The sequence below is a fragment of the Macaca nemestrina genome, chromosome 1 (assembly GCF_043159975.1).
Source record: "Macaca nemestrina isolate mMacNem1 chromosome 1, mMacNem.hap1, whole genome shotgun sequence".
NCBI lineage: Eukaryota > Metazoa > Chordata > Mammalia > Primates > Cercopithecidae > Macaca > Macaca nemestrina.
The window spans coordinates 141,109,707-141,134,017 of NC_092125.1; the positions used below are offsets into that span (position 1 = coordinate 141,109,707).

General features: G+C 39.9%; 1 protein-coding gene across 3 annotated transcripts in view; it reads right to left on the reverse strand.

The window, feature by feature from the left end:
• Positions 1–24,311, reverse strand: part of C1H1orf146 (chromosome 1 C1orf146 homolog) — a 33,721-nt gene that overhangs the window by 2,952 nt on the left and 6,458 nt on the right. The window contains exons 1-3 of one of the 3 annotated variants that reach the window (XM_011747701.2): positions 21,501–21,633; positions 6,371–6,479; positions 1,183–1,276 (exon numbers count right to left, since the gene is read on the reverse strand). In XM_011747701.2, the coding sequence (XP_011746003.1) occupies positions 1,183–1,276; positions 6,371–6,436 (160 nt within the window). In that variant the 5' untranslated portion in view covers positions 6,437–6,479; positions 21,501–21,633. Of the gene's footprint in view, positions 1–1,182; positions 1,277–6,370; positions 6,480–7,808; positions 8,174–21,500; positions 21,634–24,311 lie in introns of those variants that run through there. The other 2 variants (XM_011747700.3, XM_011747703.2) reach the window with 2 other exon arrangements.

Consider the following 24,311-nt stretch of genomic DNA (forward strand, 5'->3'; position numbering starts at 1 on the left):
CTGAGGCAGGAGAATGGCGTGAACCCGGGAAGCGGAGCTTGCAGTGAGCAGTGATCACGCTACTGCACTCCAGCCTGGGCGACAAAGTGAGACTCCGTCTCAAAAAATAAAAAATTTTAAAAAAGGATTATATAAATTAATACACTCAGCAGATATCTGCAATCTCTGAAAGAGTGTCTGTGCCATTAAGAATGGTCCTAAAGGGAAACTTGATTATAGCTCTTCAAACGATGTGGGAGACAGTCTGAGGAAAGTGACTGTGATTATATACTAATTGAGTAAACTTGGGCAACTTACATAACCTGTCTGAACATAAGTTTCCTCTTCTGTAACATGGGAGTAAATTTCTCATTAGATTTGTCAGAAGAATTAAATTAGATCATGTATATAAAGTAGCCAAGGCAAATATTCACCAAGTATTTTATTTCTCCCTGGAGGGTTCTGTATTTAACCAGAAGAATGAGTTTGAGGCTATACCACTTTCAGCCTGGAGATCTATTCTAGGAGCTTTTTTGAAAGTGCTTGTCTTCAAAACTGCTAGAAGAGAAGTCTATTTGCAACCCTCCAGATAAAATCCTTTACCTCTACCTTTTTAAAGATCACTTCTGTCATTTCTCAAGCAAAGGTGGAGCTTCCCCCTTCCCATCTCCCCAGTCTTCTCTTATCCTAATCTAATTCCTTACTGGACTTTTGTCCATGACTAACAGTTGTACCAGTTGTCATTTCATGAACATTTATTTGTCCCCATGATTCTTTTAGTTAATATTTATATTATATCCAGCAAACAAATCAATACAAATTGATGAAAAACATTTTTTTTTTGTATATCAGTTTTGACAAATGTTGTGGCCTCTGTTAAATAAGTAATAAACTTTCATGTAAGTATAGATTGTTGGGTAAGTGGCTTTTTCTATTTTCACTCAGTTCGAAAGCAAGTAGTTTTTTCCCATCTTCTACCAGACTCCACTAGTTCAGCTTTATTTTAACAATTGTAATCTAAAAGGTAATATATTTTGGAATTGGCCATATGCACTGAGTTTGTAGTAACTAAGTTTTACACAGTTACCCCTCCCAAAAGATAACACCTTAAGCTTATTATATGGTTATGGAACTATAAAGGCATTAGAATTTATACCAACATATTTCATAAGAAACTTAAGGCAGTGAGCAAATATACTGTACCAGAAAGAGAAAATATAATTGATCCATTTTCCACTGAATCTGAATATCGAACTTTGTGGCTTCGATTTTCTAGGGCAGTTGCAACTTCATAACTCTTTTTTAAAAAAATTCAGAAATACAAATTTAAAGCATGCTTACAATTTTATTAAAGCTAAAGAAAACATTAAAAGTTTAATAGGTTATTTTATAACTACCACTTAAAGATATGATCATCAAAAGAGAAATAAATATGCTTTCCATGGAGAAAAAGCTTTAAAAAATGCAAAAACATTTAGTTCTACTAAAACATTTACTTCAAGTTAGGGAGTGAGTTATGTACTACAGTTACGTTACTTAGGAACAGAAAAGACAGCATTAAAAAACTGTATAAACCAGAGCAAATGTAAACTTTTTCTTTTTTAGAGACAGATGAAGTCTCACTTTGTTGCCCAGACTGACTTCAGATTCCTGAGCTCATGCAATCCTCCCAAAGTAGCTGGGACTATAGGTGTAAGCCACCACACCCAGCTGCAAACTTCATTTTAAAAAACAACCTGGGCAGTGGCTCACGCCTGAAATCCCAGCACTTTGGGAGGCCAAGGTGGGCAGGTCATTTGAAGTCAGGAATTTGAGACCAGCCTGACCAACATGGTAAAAGCCCAAAATTTGCTGGGCGTGGTGAGGCATGCATGTAGTCCCAGTTACTTGGGAGGCTGAGGTAGGAGAATCACTTGAACTTGGGAGGTGGAGGTTGTAGTGAGCCGAGATTGTGCCGCTGCACTCCAGCCCAGGTGACAGAGCAAGACTCTACCTCAAAAAACAAACAAACAAACAACTTGGAGGCTAGGCATGGTGACCACGGAGACCTTGGAGGCCAAGGCTGGTGGATCATTTGAGTCCAGAAGTTCAAGACCAGCCTGGGGAACATGGCAAAACTTTCTCTACAAAAAATACAAAAAATAGCTGGGTGTGGTGGCACATGCCTGTAGTCCCAGCTACTCACAAGCTGAGGTGAGAGAATCACTTGAGCCTGGGAGGTTAAGGCTGCAGTGAGCTGTGACTGCACCACTGCACTCCAGCCTGGGTGACAGAGACCCTGTCTCAATAATAATAATAATAATAAAAACAACTTGGAGATAGATTCTGACATGCATTAATGTATAACTATGGAAAATAGGTGGTTGTCTATTTCTTAAATAATTGACAGAACCACATAGTGCCAGACATATACAATACCATCACAGAAGACAACCAATTTTACAATTCATCAATTTACATTACAGTTACTTTAGTATACTTTTAAAATGTTTTAAGCCTTAGGTGAGTCAGAAAACATGTAAGAAAACAGCTATAGGACTCTTGGTTTTAATACTAACCATTTCAAATATCACCTCATTTCCTATTCCACCCAGGCAATTAAATCATATTTCCCACAATACTAAAATCTAGGATTAATAGTTTTTCCTGATAAGATAAAACTTAAACTTGGCCAGGCACAATGGCTCACACCTGTAATCCTAGCACTTTGGGAGGCTGAGGTGAATCACTTGAGCCCAGGAGTTTGAGACCAGCCTGGGCAATGTAGCATGACCTTGTTTCTACCAAAAATTAAAAAATAAATAAAAATAATAAATAAAACTCAAACTTGATAGTTTCCAGACAGATAAAAATCTCTTACATAGATTAATTTTATTTTCTATTTTGCCTCAGAACATGTATATTTTAAGAACACAGGCTGAAATTATGTGTAAAATACATGCTTCCTTTCTTTTCTAAAGAGTATTTTGTGTCACTCAGACAGATCCTGACCTACAGTTTAACTGTGGCTCTTTTCTTCTGCTGTTTTAAAATTATATAATGCTTCCAGCAACGGCAGATTAAGTAATTTAGGCCAACCCGCCTACTGAAGGCAACTAGAAAAGCTGGACAATCTTCTAAAATCTGCTTGAATACACCAGAGAGCTAACAGGATAGTAAAAAATTATAAGGTCAACATCTATACAGAAATTCAAATATATGAGCAAGCATTTAGGCCACTTTTTTCCCTGAGGGCATCTGCCAGCTCAGAAAGAGGCAGAAGAGAGGCTGAACAGATCTTTTGACGAAAATAGAACAGTTCTCACAGGGACTATAGCCCAGCTTCAAACCATTTCAATCCCTGAAATTGTATTAAGGTGATAACTGAATTACCAGTGCTTCCCAGCACCTTGTAGAAACACTCTCTAGAGCAACCTTTCTCAATCAGGTCTCCTCATCTGAATTACGGAACAAAGAAAATGATCTGAGTGACTATTGTGTCAATTCTCCCATAGCTAGATGTACAGGAGACAATTTAATTCAACACTCTAGATGTACAGGATACAACTTAATTCATCATATAAAAGAGATGCCTTAGGAGTTGGGTTGTCAGATTTAGCAAATAAAAACAACACAACACTCAGTTAAATGTGAATGCGTGACAAACAATGCAATTTTCAGTATAAGTATGTCCCACGTAATATTTGGGACATAATTATAGTAAATTCACTGTTTATCTGAAATTCAAACTTTTTATTTTTTATTTTTTTTGAGGCAGGGTCTTACACTGTCACCCAGGCTGGAGTGCAATGGCATAATCTTGGACCACTGCAACCTCTGCCTCCTGGGTTCAAATGATTCTCCTACCTCAGCCTCCCAAGTAGCTGGAATTACAGGCACACACCACCATGCCTGGCTAATTTTTGTATTTTTAGTAGAGACAGAGTTTCACCATGTTGGCCAGGCTGGTCTCAAAACTCCTGACCTCAAGTGATCCACCCACCTTGGCCTTCCAGAGTGCTGGGATTATAGGCGTGAGCCACCGCACCTGGCTGGAAATTCAAACTTGAGTGTCCTGTATTTTATCTGGCAACCCTACTTAGGGCATCAGGAATTTAATTTTCTTACAGAATTAAAACCTCTCAAGGGGAAGATAGCATTATTCTAGGCTTCAAATTGTTTCTACAATTTTTCAAATACAAATTCCAACATACAATAAAAAATAATCAGACATACAAAGGGACACAATTCCATGAAAAAAAACTATCAGAAACAATAGAGAACAGAAACAGGCCCACAGGGGATGCATGTAGTGAAGCTATCAAATACACACCTTAAAACAGCCTGTTTATTATGATCAAGGAGATAAAACATAGCTTAAGAATTTTGGCAAAGAACTGGAAGATATGTTTTAAAATGTAAAAAACATGAGTTAAGAAAGCTCCCTAAAATTTGATTCAAACAGGGCCAGGCACAGTGGCTCAGGCCTGTAATCCCAGCACTTTGGGAGGCCAAGGCAATGTACTGCTTGAGCTCAGGAGTTCAAGACTGGCCTGGGCAATGTAGTGAGACCCTATCTAATTAAAAAACAAACACATAATATAATAAAAAATCTGAGTCAAATCTTTAAAATAAAAAGCAGTGTATTAGGCAGACAAGTGAAGGAAGAAGACAAATATGAGAAGAGTATGAACAGAAAGAGTAACAAAGGTAAAGGCATTCAGACCTAAAGGTATGGTTCTTATACAGTGAGTGGGTAAGGTATATACAAGTCAGATAATTTGGGTACAATGTTAGGAATAATTGCTGGCAGATCATGAGCACCCATATATATCATGCCAATGAATTTCAATAATATCCTATTATCAGGAGGAACCAACTAAAAGAATAAAATAAAGGAATGCTAAAAAAAATAATGAAGGTAAAATTAGAACGTATTGAATTGAGAAAACAATAGGTAAGTCCAAGAGCTGATTCATCAAAATGACCAGGAAGCTAAGTATAGATTTTTCAAAATACATTTCATAGAATATTAGTCCTATTAGATATTAAAAGATGCTCCTGCCTGAAATAAGACTGGGAAATGCTGAATATTATTTCATCTCTTTTGGGGGTTTTATAATGCATTTGAACATATTAAAGTCTCTGAATAATAGTGCAGTAAAAAGAAAACCTAACCAAAACAAAACAAAACAAAAAACACTTGTTTAACTTTGTTTATAGCAGCATCCAAAATAAAATCCATACAATACTCCTTCCTGCATATGTAACATCTATTAATAATCTTTAAAACTAGTATTATGTCAGCCAGGTGCAGTGGCTCACGCCTGTAATCCCAGCACTTTGGGAAGCCATCGTGCAGGTTGGGGTGGGGGCGTGGATCGGAGTTCGAGACCAGCCTGGCCAACGTGGTGAAACCCCATCGCTATTAAAAATACAAAAATTAGCCGGCGTGGTGGCAGGCACCTGTGATCCCAGCTACTTGGGAGGCTGAGGCAGGAGAATCACTTGAGCCTGAGAGGCGGAGGTTGCAGTGAGCCAAGATTGTGCCACTACTCCAGCCTGGGCGACAGAGCAAAGCTCCATCTCAAAAAAACAAAAAACAAAAACTAATATGTCTAGCACATCACTCATAAGAAAGAAAATGTAAGTAAAAACAGGAATGAAAAGGGGCACTTAATGGCAGTTTATTAGAAAATTTAAAGAATGACAATATGAAACTTTTCACCACAGAAATGTAAATTTCATAAAGTTCAACTTAATACATTTAAAAGCCTCTATAAAATGGGTAAATGTTTGTGAAAATATAATTTATGAAAATAGACTCACAATAAAGTATAAAACAAAATACAACAAAAACCATAAAACCACACCTTACTATGGAACAATCATTTCTTGCCCCTTCACTCCAGACATCAGCTGGTGTCCATAAGATAAATATTAGGGCAATGGAGAAGTCTTGTGAGCTGAGGGTTGTGAGCTGACCACCTACTCTCAGGCATTCAACTTTCCATCTCTCCCTCTCCAAACTGTAAGGAGACAGTCTCATTCCAATGCTGCCAAGGCTAGAATATCAGTTTCTGGTTCTTTAGCTCTCAAAAAGCCTTAACTAATACATATCTGCATATCTTTACTGTTTCTGGAATTCCTTAACATCTCCATCAGAGTGCTTACAGAAAGAAAAAAAAAGAACTTTAGAAAATCTCCAACCTTCAAAGAATTAAGTAGGATGTTGAAAATGAACGCAAAAAGTCTATTTATTTATCTTTAAAATACATGTAGCTTATGCACTTCCTGCTCCCCACAACTAACTGTGGACAATCAAGCTAAGAAACTTTTAAAATATTGTTCCATATGAAAGCTGCTTTTAATTTTTTTAAATTAAAGATCAGTGGCCCAAATGCCCCTTTACCTTAAGAGATGAGCTAATAATAATGGTGGTTGTCCATTTTATTTTTTCTTTTCCACTTTCAGCCATCTGTCTGTCTGTAGAGCACCCTAGCTTCTAATGGTGCAACAATCTGAGAAAATTAAGAACAAAAAGAATACAAAGAACTATCTGATGAATAAGTAAATTAAAGATGGAACTAAAACTAGGGTACTGGAGACATTTTAAAGAATATTTGAACATCAAAATTTGACAACAGAAAAAGTATCTGTCTTGTTATACATTTAGCTTATTCAATACTATGCTTCCCATTAACAAGTATCAAATCAATGATTCCCATTTCAGCACACTAAAGAAAGAGGACTTGCATCAAGAACATGTCTGAGGTTTTTATCCTACCTGCAAGCTAAAAAGTTAGCCTGCCAGAGTTTCACTTATACAGACAAAAGACAGACTCAGAGACAAAGGACAGTTTTTTACTCAGAGCAACAGCAGTAGCCACAGTATCATTTTCTTGCACTAGTTCCTCAAGCCCAATTCCCACAGGGTGATGGGACAAAGGCCAGGTGACATCTGCATACACAGTGGGTTGCATTATAGGAAAGAAACCCAGAGCTTAGGAAACCTCAATCTCTTGTGTAAGCAAAACTGCCTTCTACTATGGCGAGAAATGCTATATCTCAAATAGGGAATACGTGAGGTGGGACCTAAATATTTGCATCTTTTTTTTTTTTTTTTTTTTTTTTTTTTTAAGAGGGTCTCACTCTTTGACCCACAGGCTGGAGTACAGTGGTGCAATCCTAGCCTCAAACTCCTAGGCTCAAGCAATCCTCCTGCCTCAGCTTCCGAAGTAGCTAGGACTACAGGTATGCACCACCATGCCTGGCTAATTTTTTTTTTTAACTTGTTGTGGAGATGGTGGGTTGCGGGGGGGGTCTCCCTATGTTGGCCAAGCCGGTCTTGAACTCCTGGCTTCAAGCGACCCGCAACCTCCTGAAGTGTTAGGATTACAAGCATGAGCCACTGCATCTGGCCAATATGTGCAGTTCTAAGAGGTACACAGGTGATGATGATGATTCTGGTCTGGGGACCACACTTTAAGAACCACTGCACTAAGAGAAGGAAAAGTATTCTGCAGAACAGCAACAACAATGCATCATACAGTGGCAACCAGGTATACAATAAAATAAAATTGCATTTAAGTTCAGCATGCTAAAGTTTATAGTATACGTATCTGAGGTGAGAAGAAAGAAAATCACCATAAACTTAGTAGCATAAAATGGAATCTCACTGTGCTCTAAATTTGCTACTTTTCTAATTTCATTGAGACTGAAAACCCTGAAGTCGTGTTTCCACTTGTCTTCTGCCCATTTTCCTTTAGTTTTTTTCTTTTTCTTATACATTTGTAGGATTTCTTTATATATTATAGATATCAGTCCTTTGTCAGCTATGTATTTTCTACCTGTTTGTGACTTGTCTCCCCTCCTTCTTTAGGGTAATTCTTGATACACACAAATTATTATTTCCAATGTAGTCAAATTTATCAATTTTTTCATTTATGGTTAGTGGGTTTTGTTTCTTATTTAAGAAATCTTCCTGGGCAGCCATCTTGCTCTTGCTGCACACTGAAATTGGAGGACCTTCTCTGCTTCAGATTAACCAACAGCATAAATCAAGAAAAGTTAGCCAAACTTCTGGATCAGGTCCAGACTGGCGGCAAGGGTACGGCTCACAGAAAGAAGACGGTACAAAGAACAGCTACAGCTGATGACAAAAAGCTGGAGAACAGCTCCAAGCTGCCCGACGGCCAGGTCATCACCATCGGCAACTAGCGGTTCCGGTGTCCGGAGGTGCTGTTCCAGCCTTCCTTCCTGGGCATGGAATCCTGTGGAATCCACAAGACCACGTTCAACTGCGTCATGAAGTGTGATGTGGACATCTTCAAAGACCTGTACGCCAACACAGTGCTGTCCAGCGGCACCACCATGTACCCGCACATCGCCAACAGGATGCAGAAGGCAATCACTGCCCTGGCACCTGGCACCATGAAGATCAAGATCATTGCGCCCTGAGAGCGAAAGTACTGAAAGTACTCAGTGTGGATCGGCGGCTCCATCCTGGCCTCACTGTCCACCTTCCAGCAGATGTGGATTAGCAAGCAGGAATATGACAAATTGGGCCCCTCCATTGTTCACCACAAATGCTTCTAAATAGACTGTGAGCAGATGCAAAGCTTTTGCTGCATTGGTTAATTCAGAAGTATAAATTTGTCCCTGGCAAATGCATATATCACAAATCTGGAATAAGCCTTTGAAAAGAAACTGTCCTTGAAGCTAGTATCTTATATCAGCACTGGATCGTAGAACTTGTGGCTGATTTTGACCTTGTATTCAAGTCAACTGTTCCCCTTGGTATTTGTTTAATACCCTGTACATATCTTTGATTTCAACCCTTAGTACATGTGGCTTGGTCACTTTGTGGCTGACGTAAGAACATGCTTGTGGAAGACAAGTCTGTGGCTTGGTGAGTCTGCGTGGCCAGCAGTCTCCGATCTGTGCAGGGTATTAATGTGTCAGGACTGAGTGTTCTGGGATTTCTCTAGAGGCTGGCAAGGGCTCCTGAACCAGTTGTTTCTGTCCTTTCAATCAGACAATCTGGAGAGTCACAACTGTATCTAGAAAAACTGCCAGAAGCAAAAGTAAATTCCGTATGGAGGAAGATACCATCCAGAGCCTCAGGTTACAAATTAGTGTTATAATTTTGCAATCATAACATCCAGCACACAGTAAAAAAGTCCTCAGGCATACAAAGAGTTAAGAACAGACTGAAAACCAAGGGGGAAAAGCTGACTGTAAAGAAGAGACCAAGGGGAGACTGAAGTACTGGCATTGTCATATCCAGACTATAACTGATTAATTTGTTCAAAGCAATATATGACAATTGGAGCATTTTGGCAGAAAATTTGAAACTGCAAAAGTAAATAAAATGGAAATTCTGGAAATGAAAAAATATCAAAATTGGAAACAATTCAATGGATAGGCTAAAAAGCATATTACACACAAGTGTGGAATGTAGGTCAGAGGAAAATATCCAGACTGAGGTAGGTTAAGCAAAAGGATAAAGAACGCAGAGAAAAGCATAATACACATACAAGGCATTATTAGGCTTGTGAAATGGTCTAACACAGAGATAACTGAAGTTTGAGAAAGAGAAAAGAGAACGGAGCAGGACCAATACATAAAAATAGAGTGGCCAAGTCAATTTTCCAAAATTGACTAAAGACATCAAGTTGTAGGTTCAAGAGCAATAATAAATCTGAACAGATTAAACTAAGCAACAGATTAACAAGGTAAAACTGAAAACCAAAAAAAAAAAAAAAAAAAAAAAAAAAAAAAAAAAAAAACTTCAAAGGAGCCAGTGAAGAAAAGGTGTATTATTTTTAAAGGGAAACAGTAAACTGAGGCTGGGCGCGGTGGCTCAAGCCTGTAATCCCAGCACTTTGGGAGGCCGAGACGGGCGGATCATGAGGTCAGGAGATCGAGACCATCCTGGCTAACACGGTGAAACCCCGTCTCTACTAAAAATACAAGAAAATTAGCCGGGCGAGGTGGCGGGCGCCTGTAGTCCCAGCTACTCGGGAGGCTGAGGCAGGAGAATGGCGTGAACCCGGCGAGCGGAGCTTGCAGTGAGCCGAGATCGCGCCACTGCACTCCAGCCTGGGGCACAGAGCAAGACTCCGCGTCAAAAAAAAAAAAAAAACAAAAAAACAGTAAACTGAAAACTGACTTCTCAAAAGAAACATGGTAGCTAGGAGGCAACTGAATAATAACTTTTAAGTACTGAAAGAAAATAATTGTCAACATAGGATTTCATAGCTGAGATTAATATGTTTTTAAAATGAAGGAGAAATAAAGAAAAATTTTATGACAAAAATAAACCAGAGACTTCATCATCAGTTGACCCACACTTAAAGGAGATACCAGGAGAAGTTCTTCAGGCACAAGGCAAATGATCCCACATGGAAGCACAAAGATGCCAGAGTAAATGAAGACTAATGGAAAGGAGAAATGTAAATACGTGGGTAACTCTAAATCAAGAATGACTACAAATAAGAACAATAATATATAATGAAGTATAAAATAGATGTTCAATTAAAATATACAACAATAGCAAAAAAAAAAAAAAAAAAAAGGAGACATGATGGTAACTGTACCTAAGGTGCTTTAGGTCCTTGAAGTGGTAGAAGTACTCACTTATACTGGATCTTGATAAGTCAATCATGCATTTTGTAATTTCTGAGTTAATCAGCAAATTATGGTTAAAAAAAAACTCAACAAGGTAAGAGAAAAACAGATTTAAAGCAAGCAAACAAACAAAAACACTTCAGAAGTCCAAAAGCAAGAAAGAGAGAGAAGAAAGAACATATAACTTGAGGGACAAATAGAAAACAAATAGTGACATGGCATATTAAACCTAAATACATTAGTATCTACAAGTAAGACTAAATTCTACAACTAAAAGAAAAGATTGCCCCAAATGACAGGGAAAAACCATATGCTGCTTACAATAAAAACACTTTAACTACTAGGATATAAAAAGGGTGAAAGTAAAAGGATGGGAAAACATATACCACACAACCATTAACCAAAAGAAAGTTGCTACCATATGTTAACTTGCATCCACGTTAAGAATGAAGAGAACTGTATAAGTGGTAAATAGATGCATAAATGTAAGACTAAATAAGTATGTATTTTCCTCAGTTCTCCTCTTAATTTCTCTAAAAGATGAATATATAAAGCAGTAATTATATTATTGGGTCAAGTGTGTGTGTGTGTATGTGTGTATGTATGTATGTGTGTGTGTGCATGCATGCACGTATGTGTGCATATGAGTATATTGGGAGGAAATGGAGCTATATTGGTGCAAAGTTTCTCTATTTTTCCATAATTAAATTAGTGTTAATCTGAAATATTAAAATGCATATTATAGTATCCAGAGAAGGCACTAAGAAAAATAACAGAAAAAATTTAAAAGTCAGAGGAATCAAAGTGATTTACTACAAAATATTCATATAACACAAAAAAGGTAGTAAAGAAGGAACAGAGGAACAAACAAGACATCTAGAAACTAAATAGCAAAATGACAGACTTAATAGTGGTGATGGCTGTACCTCATTAGTGGATATACTAAAAATCACTGACTTTTACATTTTTAAATGTATTTAATGTCACATGACTTATATCTCAATTTTAAAAATTTTTAAATAGCAGTCAGCCATACTGAGTAATTACATTAAAATGTGAATGGATAAAATGTTACAGTCAAACCAAAATCCAACTATATGTTGTCTTCAGATTCAAGGATACAAATAGGTTGAAAGTAAAAGAACGGAAAAAGATACATCATGCAAACAGTAACCATAAGAGAGCTGGAGTGGCTATATTGATAAAAAAACAAAATAGACTTTAAGATAAATATAAATTGAGACAAAGAAAGATGTATTATAATGATAAAAAGGTCAATATATACATTCCTTGTATATTGTATATTCATCTAACAGAGCTCCAAAATACATGAAACTAAAGTCATACAAACCACAATAGAATTAAAAATTAATATCAATTAAAAACTGGGGGAAAAGCCACAAATACCTGGAAATCAAACACACACTTCTAAGTAACCCATAGATCAAAGAATAAATCATAATGGATGTTAGGCAATGTTTTGAAATGAGTGAAAACAAACAAAACATATAAAAATTTATGAAATATAGCTAAAGGAATACTTAGAGAGAAACATATAGCTTTAAAAGACTAAATTAGGCTGGGTGCAGTGGCTCACGCCTGTAATCCTAACACTTTGGGGACCCAAGGCCAGTGGATTGCTGGAGCCCAGGAGTTTGTGCCCAGCCTGGGCAACATGGCAAAACTTCGTCTCTACAAAAAATACAAAAAATCAGCTGGGTATGGTGGCACACGACTCTAGTTGCAACTACTCGGGAGGCTGAGGAGGGAGGATCACCTGAGCCTGGGGAGGTTGAGATGACTGCTCCACTGCACACTAGCCAGCCTGGGTGACAGAGTGAGACCCTGTCTCAAGAGAAAAAAAAAAAAAAAAGGCTAAACTGGAAAAGAAGAATTATGTCAAATTAATACCTTATTCCATATTATATTAAAAGAGGAAGAGGCTGGGCTCAGTGGCTCATGCCTGTAATACCAGCACTTTGGGAGGCCGAGGTGGGCAGATCATGAGGTCAAGAGACCTGCTTTCTATCAGACAATCTGGAGAGTCACAGCTGTATCTAGAAAAACTGTCTGCCAGAAGACCATCCTGGCCAACATGGTGAAACCCCGTCTCCACCAAAAATACCAAAATCAGCTGGGTGTGGTGGCACGCGCCTGTAGTCCCAGGTACTCGAGAGGCTGAGGTAGGAGAATCGCCTGAATTCAGGAGGCAGACGTTGCAGTGAGCCTAGATCGTGCCACTGCATGCCAGCCTGGCGGCAGAGCAAGACTCAGTCTCAAAAAAAAAAAAATAAATAAATAAATAAATTAAACCCAAAGCAATGGGAAAAAAAGGAATAAAGATTAAAGCAGAAATCAATAGAATAAAAATAGAATAAAGAAAATAAACAGTTCTTTGAAAAGATCAACATTGACAAACATTGAGCTAGACTGTCTTTACAACAAACAGTGCTGGAACAATTCAATATCAGTATGTTTTAGAAAATGAACTCGGATCCATTCCATATACCATACCCAAAATTTAACTCAGAATGAATCACAGGCCTACATGTAAAACATAAAACTATAAATCTTCTAGATGAAAACAGGACACAATAATTGTGACCTTGAGTTAGGTAAATAATTTTTAGTATGACACCAAAAACACAATCCATAAAAGAAAACTAATTGATAAACTGGACTTCATCTAAGTTAAAAACTTATGTCTGGCTGGGCACAGTGGCTCATGCCTCTAATCCAGCACTTTGGGAGGCTGAGGCAAGCAGATCATGAGGTCAGAAGATCAAGACCATCCTGGCTAACAGTGAAACCCCATCTCCACTAAAAATATAAAAAATTAGCCAGGCATGGTGGTGGGTGCCTGTAGTCCCAGCTACTTGGGAGGCTGAGGCAGGAGAATGGCGTGAACCCAGGAGGCGGAGCTTGCAGTGAGCCGAGATCGTGCCACTGCACTCCAGCCTGGGCAACACAGTGAGACTCCGTCTCAAAAAAAAAAAACAAACTTCCTCTTTCCAAAGATGCTTTTGTATCAAAACTGCACTTGTACCACCTAAATTTATAAAAATGTTTAAAAAGACACTCTTGGCCGGGCGCGGTGGCTCACGCCTGTAATCCCAGCACTTTGGGAGGCCGAGACGGGCGGATCACGAGGTCAGGAGATCGAGACCATCCTGGCTAACACGGTGAAACCCCGTCTCTACTAAAAAATACAAAAAACTAGCCGGGCGCGGTGGCGGGCGCCTGTAGTCCCAGCTACTCGGGAGGCTGAGGCAGGAGAATGGCGTGAACCCGGGAGGCGGAGCTTGCAGTGAGCTGAGATCCGGCCACTGCACTCCAGCCTGGGCGACAGAGCGAGACTCCGTCTCAAAAAAAATAAATAAATAAAATAAAAAGACACTCTTAAGGGGAATAAAAAGACAAGCTAGAGACTGGAAGAAAATAACTGCAAAGCAAATATCTGGTAAATGACTTGTATCCCGAATATATTTTTAAAGACTCTCAAGGCTTGGGCTGGGCAAGGTGGCTCACGCCTGTAATCCCAGCACTTTGGGAGGCTGAGGCAGGCGGATCACTTAAGGCTAGGAGTTTGAGACCATCCAGGACAACATGGTGAAAAACCATCTCTACTAAAAATACAAAAAATTAGCCGGGTGTGGTGGTGCGCACCTGTAGTCACAGCTACTCAGGAGGCTGAGGCAGGAGAATCACTGGAGCCCAGAAGGCAGAGGTTGCAGTGACCTGAGATCGTGCCACTGTACTCCAGCCTGGGCAACAGAGCAAGACTGTCTCAAAAAACAAAACAAAAAAAACAAAAACAAAACAAAAAAAAGACACTCAAGGCTCAATAGTAAAAAAACCAAACAACCCAATTAAAAAATAGGCAAAAGATTTAAGCAGGTTATTCACCAAAGAAGACATGTAAGTGGCAAATAAGGACATAAAAAGATACTCAACATAATTAGGGAAATGCAAATTAAAGCTACAAGATACTACTACATACCTATTATAATGGCTAAAATTTAACAAACTAACAGTATCAAGTGTTGGTGAGGATGTGAGGAACTAGAACTCTCATACACTACTAATTGGCAAGTATATGGTACAACCAATTGGAAAACAGTTTGACATTTTCTTAAAAAGTTAATCATATACCTACCATGACATCCAGTCATTTTACTTCTAGGAAATTTATCAAAGAAAATAGAAAGCATACATCTATACAAGGATTTACACGAATGATTTATTTGTAGTAGACAAAAATTAGAAACAACCCAAATGCCCCTCAACAGGTGGACACTGTAATACATTCATACAATGGCATATTACTCAGCCACAAAAAGGAATCAACTATTGATACACACAACAACCAGAGTCACTCTAAAAATTTATGAAGGAGGCCGGGCGCGGTGGCTCAAGCCTGTAATCCCAGCACTTTGGGAGGCCGAGGCGGGCGGATCACGAGGTCAGGAGATCGAGACCATCCTGGCTAACACAATGAAACCCCGTCTCCACTAAAAATACAAAAAAATTAGCCGGGCGTGGTGACGGCGCCTGTAGTCCCAGCTACTCAGGAGGCTGAGGCAGGAGAATGGCGTGAACCCGGGAGGCAGAGCTTGCAGTGAGCCGAGATCGCGCCACTGCGCTCCAGCCTGGGCGACAGAGCGAGACTCCGCCTCAAAAAAAAATAAATAAATAAAAATAAAAAATAAAAAATAAATAAAAATAAAAATTTATGAAGGAAAGATGCCAACCCAAACGCATAGCACATATTGTATAGTTTCTTTTATATAAGAAATACAAACTATAGTGACAAAAAATTAAACAGAACAAGGGATAATGGGGAAAAAAGTGGGATTACAGAAAAGGCAGGAGGAAACCTTTGGGATGAGTATATTCACTATATTGATTGTAGTAATTGTTTCACAGCTGTATACATGTGTCAAAACATCACAGCAGTGTAATTTATTGCATATAAATTGTACAATATAGACACACACACATGCCTGACTGGTACAGGTTTTATTTTTATTTATTTTTTGAGGCAGACTCTCACTCTGTCACTATGGCTGGAGTACAGTGGCGTGATCTTGGCTCACTGAAGCCTCCTCCACCCAGGTGCAAGCAATTCTCGTGCCTCAGCCTCCTGAGTAGCTGGGACCACAGGTGTGCACCACCACGCCTGGCTGATTTTTTTGTATTTTTAGTAAAGATGGGATTTCACCATGTTGGCTAGGATGGTCACTCCTGACCTTAGGTGATCTGCCTGACTTAGACTCCCAAAGTGCTGGGATTACAGGTGTGAGTCGCCATGCGCAGCCATCTTACAGGTTTTTAAATAGCTCTGAAAATGTTTAATAATGTTAAGTGTGTCATTTTAAAATTAGCAAATTCTGTTGTGTCAGAAGAGAAGTACAGGAGTCCAACACCAGGGCTACTTAAAATATTTCTTATGGTGAGATTCTGATATCTGCAGCAAATCTGGCTACTCCGATGCCAATTGCTTACTATTGCTGCTATGGAAACTAAAATTAATGCCAGGCAGTTGAAATCAAGCAAAGAAAGCAAAACAAATTGTTATGCATAGTGAAAAATAACCTCTTTGAAACACTTTGATATTCACTGAAAAACGTCCCAGAAGTTACATCCCAATTATTTTCCAAAAGGAAAAATATCTTCAACTTTTAGATAAAATAATCTTCACTGCTTACAAAGCTAGAAAAATACCATCTTTGCTCTTACAGCATGTTGTTTCAGTGGTAAAATTTATTTTTTAATTTCAACTTTTATTTTAGATTCAGGGGGTACACGTACAGGTTTCATGTGTATATTGTGCGATGTTGAGGTTTGGGGTACAAATGATCCCATCACCCAGGTCGTGAGCACAGTACCCAAAATGCAGTTTTTCAGCCCGTATCCTCCTTCCTCCCTCTTCTCTCTAGTAGTCCCCATTGTCTATTATCCGTATCTTTATTTCCATATGTACTCAATGGTCAGCTCCCACTTATAAGTGAGAGCATGTGATATTTGGTTTTCTGTTTATGCACTAATTCACTTAGGATAATGCCCTCCAGCTGCATCCGTGTTGCTGTAAAGGACATGATTTCCTTCTTTTTATGGCTGCATAGTATTCCATGATGTATATGTACTACATTTTCTTTATCCAAGCCATGATTTAATTTAATTCCTGCTTTTGCCATGAATTAAAAATATCCTTTGTCTCTGAGGCATCTTATATATTCTGCAAGCGTCTATAAAACAGTAACAGGCTAGCTTGTTAACTTGCAAGTAGGATAAAATCTCAGACTTTTCACAGTTCTTGGCAGGCATTATCTACTAAGGTTGCAAATACTCGTAACCTGTAACTCAGCAACTCCACTTCTAAATGTATACTCAACAGAAAGTGTGTGATCTGTACTAAGAGACTTATATAAGAATGCTCATAACAGCATTTTTTAAAACTTCATTCTTCATACTTTTAAGGTTTCTTTTTAATCCTACCTGTCAAGGCTAGAATGGTCCATAGTTAGAATTGGAGGTCACAGTATGAACTCATTGTTAACTTAATATAGATACAGATGAATATGCACAGAAATATTTTATAGATACAGTCATGTTCTGCATATTGACTGTTCAGTCAACAATGGACTTCATATATGACTAGTGGTGCCACAAGATGACAATACTGTATTTTACTTTTTTTACAGATATGTTTAGATATGGAGGTTGCCTACAGTATTCAGTACATTAACATGTTATACACATTTGTAGCCCAGGAGCAACAGGCTATACCATATAGTCTAGATGTCTAGTAGGCTACCCCATCTAAGTTTGTGTAATTACCCTCTATGATGTTCTCACAACGACAAAATCACCTAATGATGCATTTCTCAGAACACATCCCCATCATTAAGCAATGCATGACTGTATGTGTATATACCCAGATTAGTATACACACATATTTCTTTACTCTGTTGGCTGAAAGGGCCTAAAACAAACGACACCCTAGCACCTGGGTGCTAGCAACAAGTATACCTAGCACCCAGATTTTGGTTTCTAAATAGCATTCTCCAAAAAAGGAAGCAGGGCTCCTTGGAGAAATGGCTGATTCTAGGACTGGGACAGGAAACATACAAGATGAGTCCAGAGAATTTTACAGTGCCAAAAAGAAAGAAAGTACTTAAAAACAAAAACAGGCTGGGCACGGTGGCTCATGCCTGTAATCCCAGCACTTTGGGAAGCTGAAGTGGGCAGATCATGAGGTCAGGAGATGGAGACCATCCTGGCTAACACAATGAAAGCCCGTCTCTACTAAAAAATCAAAAAAATTAGCCAGGCGTGGTGGCAGGGGCCTGTAGTCCCAGCTACTCGGGAGGCTGAGGCAGGAGAATGGTGTGAACGCAGGAGGTGGAGCGTGCAGTGAGCCGAGATCGCGCCACTGCACTCCAGCCTGGGCAACAGAGGGAGACTCCATCTCAAGAAAAAACAAACCAACAAACAAAAACACACAAACAAAAAACCCCCACACAGATGGCATTGATGGGGTATGTCATAAGAGCAGAGGAACCAACTGAAAGAGCTCCCAATGGCTAAAGCTGTAACAATTTGAGCAAAATAGCATTATGATCCAAAGTATAAAATGAATATCCATGAGTCTACACTGGTATAAATGTTTGAACAAACCAATAAAAGGAGAAGAGACAAATCTGTGCAGAATAATTCCAAATAATCTATGTATATATACTCCAACATCAACAACAGGAACACAGAGCTGGGCACAGTGGCACACACCTATAATCCAAGCTACTCAGGAGACTGAAGCAGGAAGACTGCTTAAGGCCAAGAGTTTGAGGCTGCAGTGCATTATGTTTGCACCTGTGAATAACCACTGTATTCCAGCCTGGGCAACACAGCAAGACCCTGTCTCTAAAAATATTAAACAGTGCGGTGGGGGGAGAATATAACTCCCCATTCCTTAGGTGTGGCTGCACATATGACTTCCTTCCAAAGAGTACATACAGTACACAAAGTGGGTGAGTGGGAAGTAGCTTCGCATTAGAGAAGCCTGACAAACACTACTTCAGCCAAGTGGTCAAAGTCTACATCAACAGTAATAAATCATGTTGATAGCATGTACTTTTGATATGATGTAGTCTTCCTTTCAATAACCCATAACCCGGTCCTATCATGAGAAAAACCTCAAACAAATTCCATTAGTAGGGCATCTACAAATTATCAGACCAGTAATTCTCAAAGCCTTCAAGGTCACCAAGATCAAGTAAGTCTGAAGAACTGTCACAGCCAAGAGGAGCCTAAGGAAACATTACAAATAAACGTAATGTGTTATCTTCATTGGGATCCTGGAACACAAGAAAAGCCTAAGGCAAAAACCAAGGTTAAAAACTAAGGGAATCTGAATAAACTACGGACTTCAGCTAACAGTAACATAGCAATACTGGTTAATTAATTGTAACAAATGTACCATACTAATATTTTAATAACACAGGGCAATGGGTGTAAGATGTTAACAATGGGAGAAATTGGATATAGGGTATGTGGGAATACTCTGCAGTATTTTCTCATTTTTTTCTGTAAATCTAAAATGGTTGTAAAAAATGAAGTCTATTTTAAAAGTCCTACTTCAAGGCCCATTAGAATTCTGCCTCCTCCAGAAACCATCCCTGATCTCCTCAAACTGAGACTTCTCTTTATTTACAATGTGCCTTACACCTTTATTGATCACATAAGCCACATTTTGCCCAATATAGTTGTTTATAAACGTATTTCATTGTCCTTACTAAATCATAAATTTCTTAACGTCAACCAAGTTTATATTATCCATGTTACTACTAATGCAAAAGCAGTTCAAAGCAAAATTGAGAAACCAACTAATCCAAATGAAAGTCAGGTGCGGTGGCTCACACCTGTAATCATACCTTTACTGATCACTTAAACCATATTTTGCCCAATACAGTTGTTTATAAATGTATTTCATTGTCCTTACTAAATCATAAATGTCTTAATGTCGACCAAGTTTATATTATCCATGTTACTAATAATGCAAAAGCAGTTCAAAGCAAAATTGAGAAACCAACTAACCCAAATGAAAGTCACTTTCAGGATGGGTGTGGTGGCTCACACCCTTATCCCAACACTTTGGGAGGCCGAGGCAGGTGGATCTCTTGAAGCCAGGAATTCGAGACCAGCCTGGCTAACATGGTGAAACCCCATCTCCACTAAAAATACAAAAGTCAGCCAGGTGTGGTGGTGTGCACCTGTAATCCCAGCAACTCGGGAGGCTGAGGCAGGAGAATCACTTGAACCCAGGAGGTGGAGGTTGCAGTGACCTGAGATCCCATCACTGCACTCCAGCCTGGGTGACAGAGTGAGACTCTGTCTAAAAAAAAAAGAAAAAAAAGAAAAAAAAAAAAGAAAAGAAAGCGAGAAAGTCACTTTCAGTGATTGGTAAGTTAATATCTCCCAAGGTGATTTCATTATACTTTTCAACAACTTTAATAATTAGAAAGTTCTTCCTGGTGAGTTGAAACCAGCTGCTCTCTAATTTCCTCATTTATTGCATGAATGAATGAATGAATGACAAATTAACTAGCTCCATGAGAGCAGGGACACATTCTGATTCTATTTTACCTTACTCAGCACCTGGCACTCAGTAGACACTCAAAGATTTGTGAATAAGTAAATGGTAAGTTGGCTGGGGGAAGGGCTTCAACTTCTATAACTCCCCCCTACACACAATTACTAATACACCCACATAGCTATTAATACATGTATGCAAAGGTTACAAGAACTTTTTGAAGTAGTTACTGGTATATATGTAGATATGTATGTGTCTATCAGTTAGTAATCTATAAATATTCATTTAAATCTAGTAATATGTAAATATTCATTTAAATCTTCACACCCTTATACATAGGTTTTAAAAACAATTTAAACAACTAAAGCTAAGAGAAGTAATCACGTGCACAAATAAGTGAGAAAGGAGTTGGGGTCAGTCGTGGCCCAAGTCCCTGTTAAAGGCGAGCAATGAATCAGAAACTTGGGACTGGGGCAGCGCCTCCTCAGTATTTCTGGGGAAAAGCTCCTCGACCAGCAGCCAAGCAGGGACTGTGTGGCTTTGGGCAAATCACGTCACCTCTGGTTGGGCGGCGTCCTCACCTGAAAACAAAAAGCTTCTAAACTGGAGCTGAAGGCTGAGCTCGCAGGGACAGAGGGGAGCGGCAGGCGCGGGGCGGGGGTCCGGGAGGCCCGAGGGTGGAGGAGGGACGATCACTAATGGGCACCTGGGGGACGACAGAATCTGGACAACAAGCCCCCGTGACACGAGTTTACCTATGTAACACACCTGCACACGGACTCCTAAACCTAAAATAAAAGTTAAACTAAAAATAAAAACAAAAAGCTTGGACCCAATGGCCTCTTAAACCTTTGCCAGTTCCAAGGCCCTGGTATTGTGGGCTTTTGTTGTTACTGTTTTGTTTTTTCCAAGCTCTAGAGTGTTTGTAAATTTAAGTTTCACACTGCCCTACCATCTCCAGCAAGTCACTTTCCCTGCTCAGTCTCCTCACGGGTCCAGTGAGGGGCTGTCCGACAAGGATCTTCAAGGTCTCTACCATTGTTTACTTTTCGGAGTGACCAATAAAGCCTAAAGCAAATAAAATTTACTCGCAGGTGGGTGACAGGGCTTCTGACAGGGAAAACCCCGAGGGAGCCCTTTCCACACCGGATTTTCCAGGAGAAAATAGGGTGGACTGGATGTCCGCCCCTCGCCCGCCAAAGCCCTGAGGTAAAGCTCTGAGCTCGGCAAGTCAGAGCGCACTATGCCGGAGAAGAACAAAGAAAAACGTGAAGAGACAGGTCTGCTGAGGCCTCATCCCCCAGCGCTGCAAACCCACCTGCTCACCAGGCCCTTAGAGACTGCTCAGGGTTTACCAAACTTCCAGAACGTTCTGCGAGCAGAAAGACGCACCGCGGGCGGGGCGGAGGCCTGGGGCAGGGTTTAGCAGCCGCTGGGCTTCTGCGCAACCGCAGACCCCGCAAACCTTTCCCGCGCTTCTGGCTCCTGCTTCTGGTTTGCAGGAAGCCGGAAGTGGTTAAGTAAAAACAAGATTTGTAGGCCGGGTGCGGTGGCTCACGCCTGTAATCCCGGCACTTTGGGAGGCCGAGGCGGGTGGATCACGAGGTCAGAAGTTCGAGACCAGCCTGACCAACATGGTGAAACCCCATCTCTACTGAAAATGCAAAAATCAGCTGGGCATGGAGGCGCGTGCCTGTAATCCCAGCTACGTGGGAGACTGGGGCAGGAGAATCGGTTGAACCCGGGAGGCGGAGGTTGCAGTGAGCCGAGATCGCGCCACTGCACTCCAGCCTAGGCAACAGGGCAAGACTCCTTCTCAAAAAAAAAAAAAAAGGGAGAAAGAAAATACAAGATTTGTTTGCGTGTTAGACTCAATTGTCCGGAATTGATTTTCACAGTTTTCTAGAATTCAGGCTCAATTCTTGGATTACTATCATTTGCAATATAAAATCAAAGTGGCCTTCAGTTTATCCAAATTATGAGAAAAGTAGATTTTCATGAGCGGCTATCAAAAGGACATACAGGGGACCCGTGTGTTTGCTTTTTAGGAACCCATTATGTTCAGACCTAATTGAAGCTCAGCAATTTATTAAGTGTCACAATCATAAAAATGTAAAAAGGCAAAGAAAGACCACTACTTGCCTTGAGCCTAATGGTTAGGATACAAAACGATGTGCCTTACTTTGTAAAACAGGTATTCCTGGAAAAAGGTGCTCCAGGAAAAATCCTTTGGAGTACACTTGTGATATGCTGTTAATTTTTCCCTGCGATAACAATTTCGTATGTCTGGCATTTTGTATAAGTGATATTAAAATTAGGTGCACTCTTGCTGCCTCTTTTGGACAGTTTGTTAAGGCAGGACAGGACACATCAGAAGAGGCAAGACTCAGCTGCGGCCACCATCTGGGTTTGGGAACCCCAGGAGTTGACTCAGCGCCGATGTGGGCAGGGGAGGTTTGGTGTTGCCATAGGACCCTCTCTGGAAGGTCCTCATATCTAAAGGAAGTCTAACAGCAAAGGGGTATGGGAGACAGAAAAGATTAAGTAGCACAGGGTTTCAAAGGGTAGAGTACAAGAGAGGGTTCCCTCTCCACCTGTGATAGAACCAGGAGACTGAACTGGGTTGACAGCAGATATGCCAGTCCTGGCAGTAAAACCGGCAAGTGCAAAGGAGGGTCTGTTCTGGGTTGGGTACTGAAGTCCTGGGCAACTCACTGGAGGAAGAGAAAAACTAACTTTCTTGAGATCTTACTTTGTACCAGGCAGTTTACATGCTTACATATATGATTTTTGTTTTTGCTTTTTTACACAAGGTCTCACTCTGTTGCCCAAGCTTGAGTACAGTGGTGCAATCACAGCTTACTGCAGCCTCGAACTCCTGAGCTCAAGCAATCCTTCTGCCTCAGCCTCCCAGAGTGCTGGGATTACAGATAGATATGAGCCACTGTGCCTGGCTCATGATTTTATTAATTTTCTTTACAAATGCTATAAGGCATATGTTTTTCTCATTTTAAAGATAAGGAAACTGAGACTCAGAAATATTAAGTTACTTGGCTAGGGTAACATAGCTTGTGAGAAAAGAGCTGGGATTCAAGCCTGAATTACCAGATATTTAGGCCACATTGTACCTCTATAGCTCCTCCTCCACACATGGTCCCCTTTATAAGATCTGGGGCAACCATTTAGGATATATGAGTGGCAGAAATGACTTAACAAAAAGCCACAGATTATGGAGAGAGCATTGATTGTTTGTTCTTCCTTAATTTATCCTTCCTTCCTTCAGTCATTCACAAATATTTGGTAGTGTAGCAGAAAGAGCCTACACTCTGTAGTCAAGCAGCCTGGCTTCATCTCCTGCCTCCACCACTTACCTATGTGGATGCAAACAAGTGACAATGTCTGTTTTCTTATCCTAAGGGTAATTGCCAGCTCATAAGCTGATATATGTAAGCCTTTTAGAACAATGCTTAGGATATAATGAGAACCCAATATGTTTACCTGCTATTATTATTGAAATGAGCTCTTAATGTTACCTGGCAATTGAACTGTATCTGCCCAGTCCATTCATTCCTCCATACTGCTAAACCACTGTTTAATACCTTCTGCTGTGATTTATTTGTGTCCCTCCAAAATCTGTATGTTGAAACTTAACCCTTAGTGTGACAGTATTCAAAAGTGGAGCCTTTGGGGGGTGATTAAGTCTTGAGGGCTCCATCCTCATGAATGGGATTAGTGCCCTTAATAAAAGAACCCTAAGGAAGCTTGTTCCTTCATTCTGCCATGTGAGGACACAACTAGAAGGCACCATTTTTGAGGAATGGGCCCTCACTAGATGCTCCTTGATCCTGAATTTCCCTGTCTCCAAAGCTGTGAGCAACACATTTCTATTGTTTTTGTTTGTTTGTTTGTTTGAGATGGAGTCTTGCTGTGTCACCCAGGCTGGAGTGCAATAGCAGGATCTCAGCTCACTGCAACCTCTGCCTCCCAGGTTTGAGTGATTCTTCTGCCTCAGCCTCCCTCAACCTCCTGAGTAGCTGGGACTACAGGTGTGTGCCACCACACCCGGCTAATTTTTGTATTTTTAGTAGAGACGGGGTTTCACCATGTTGGCCAGGCTGGTCTCAAACTC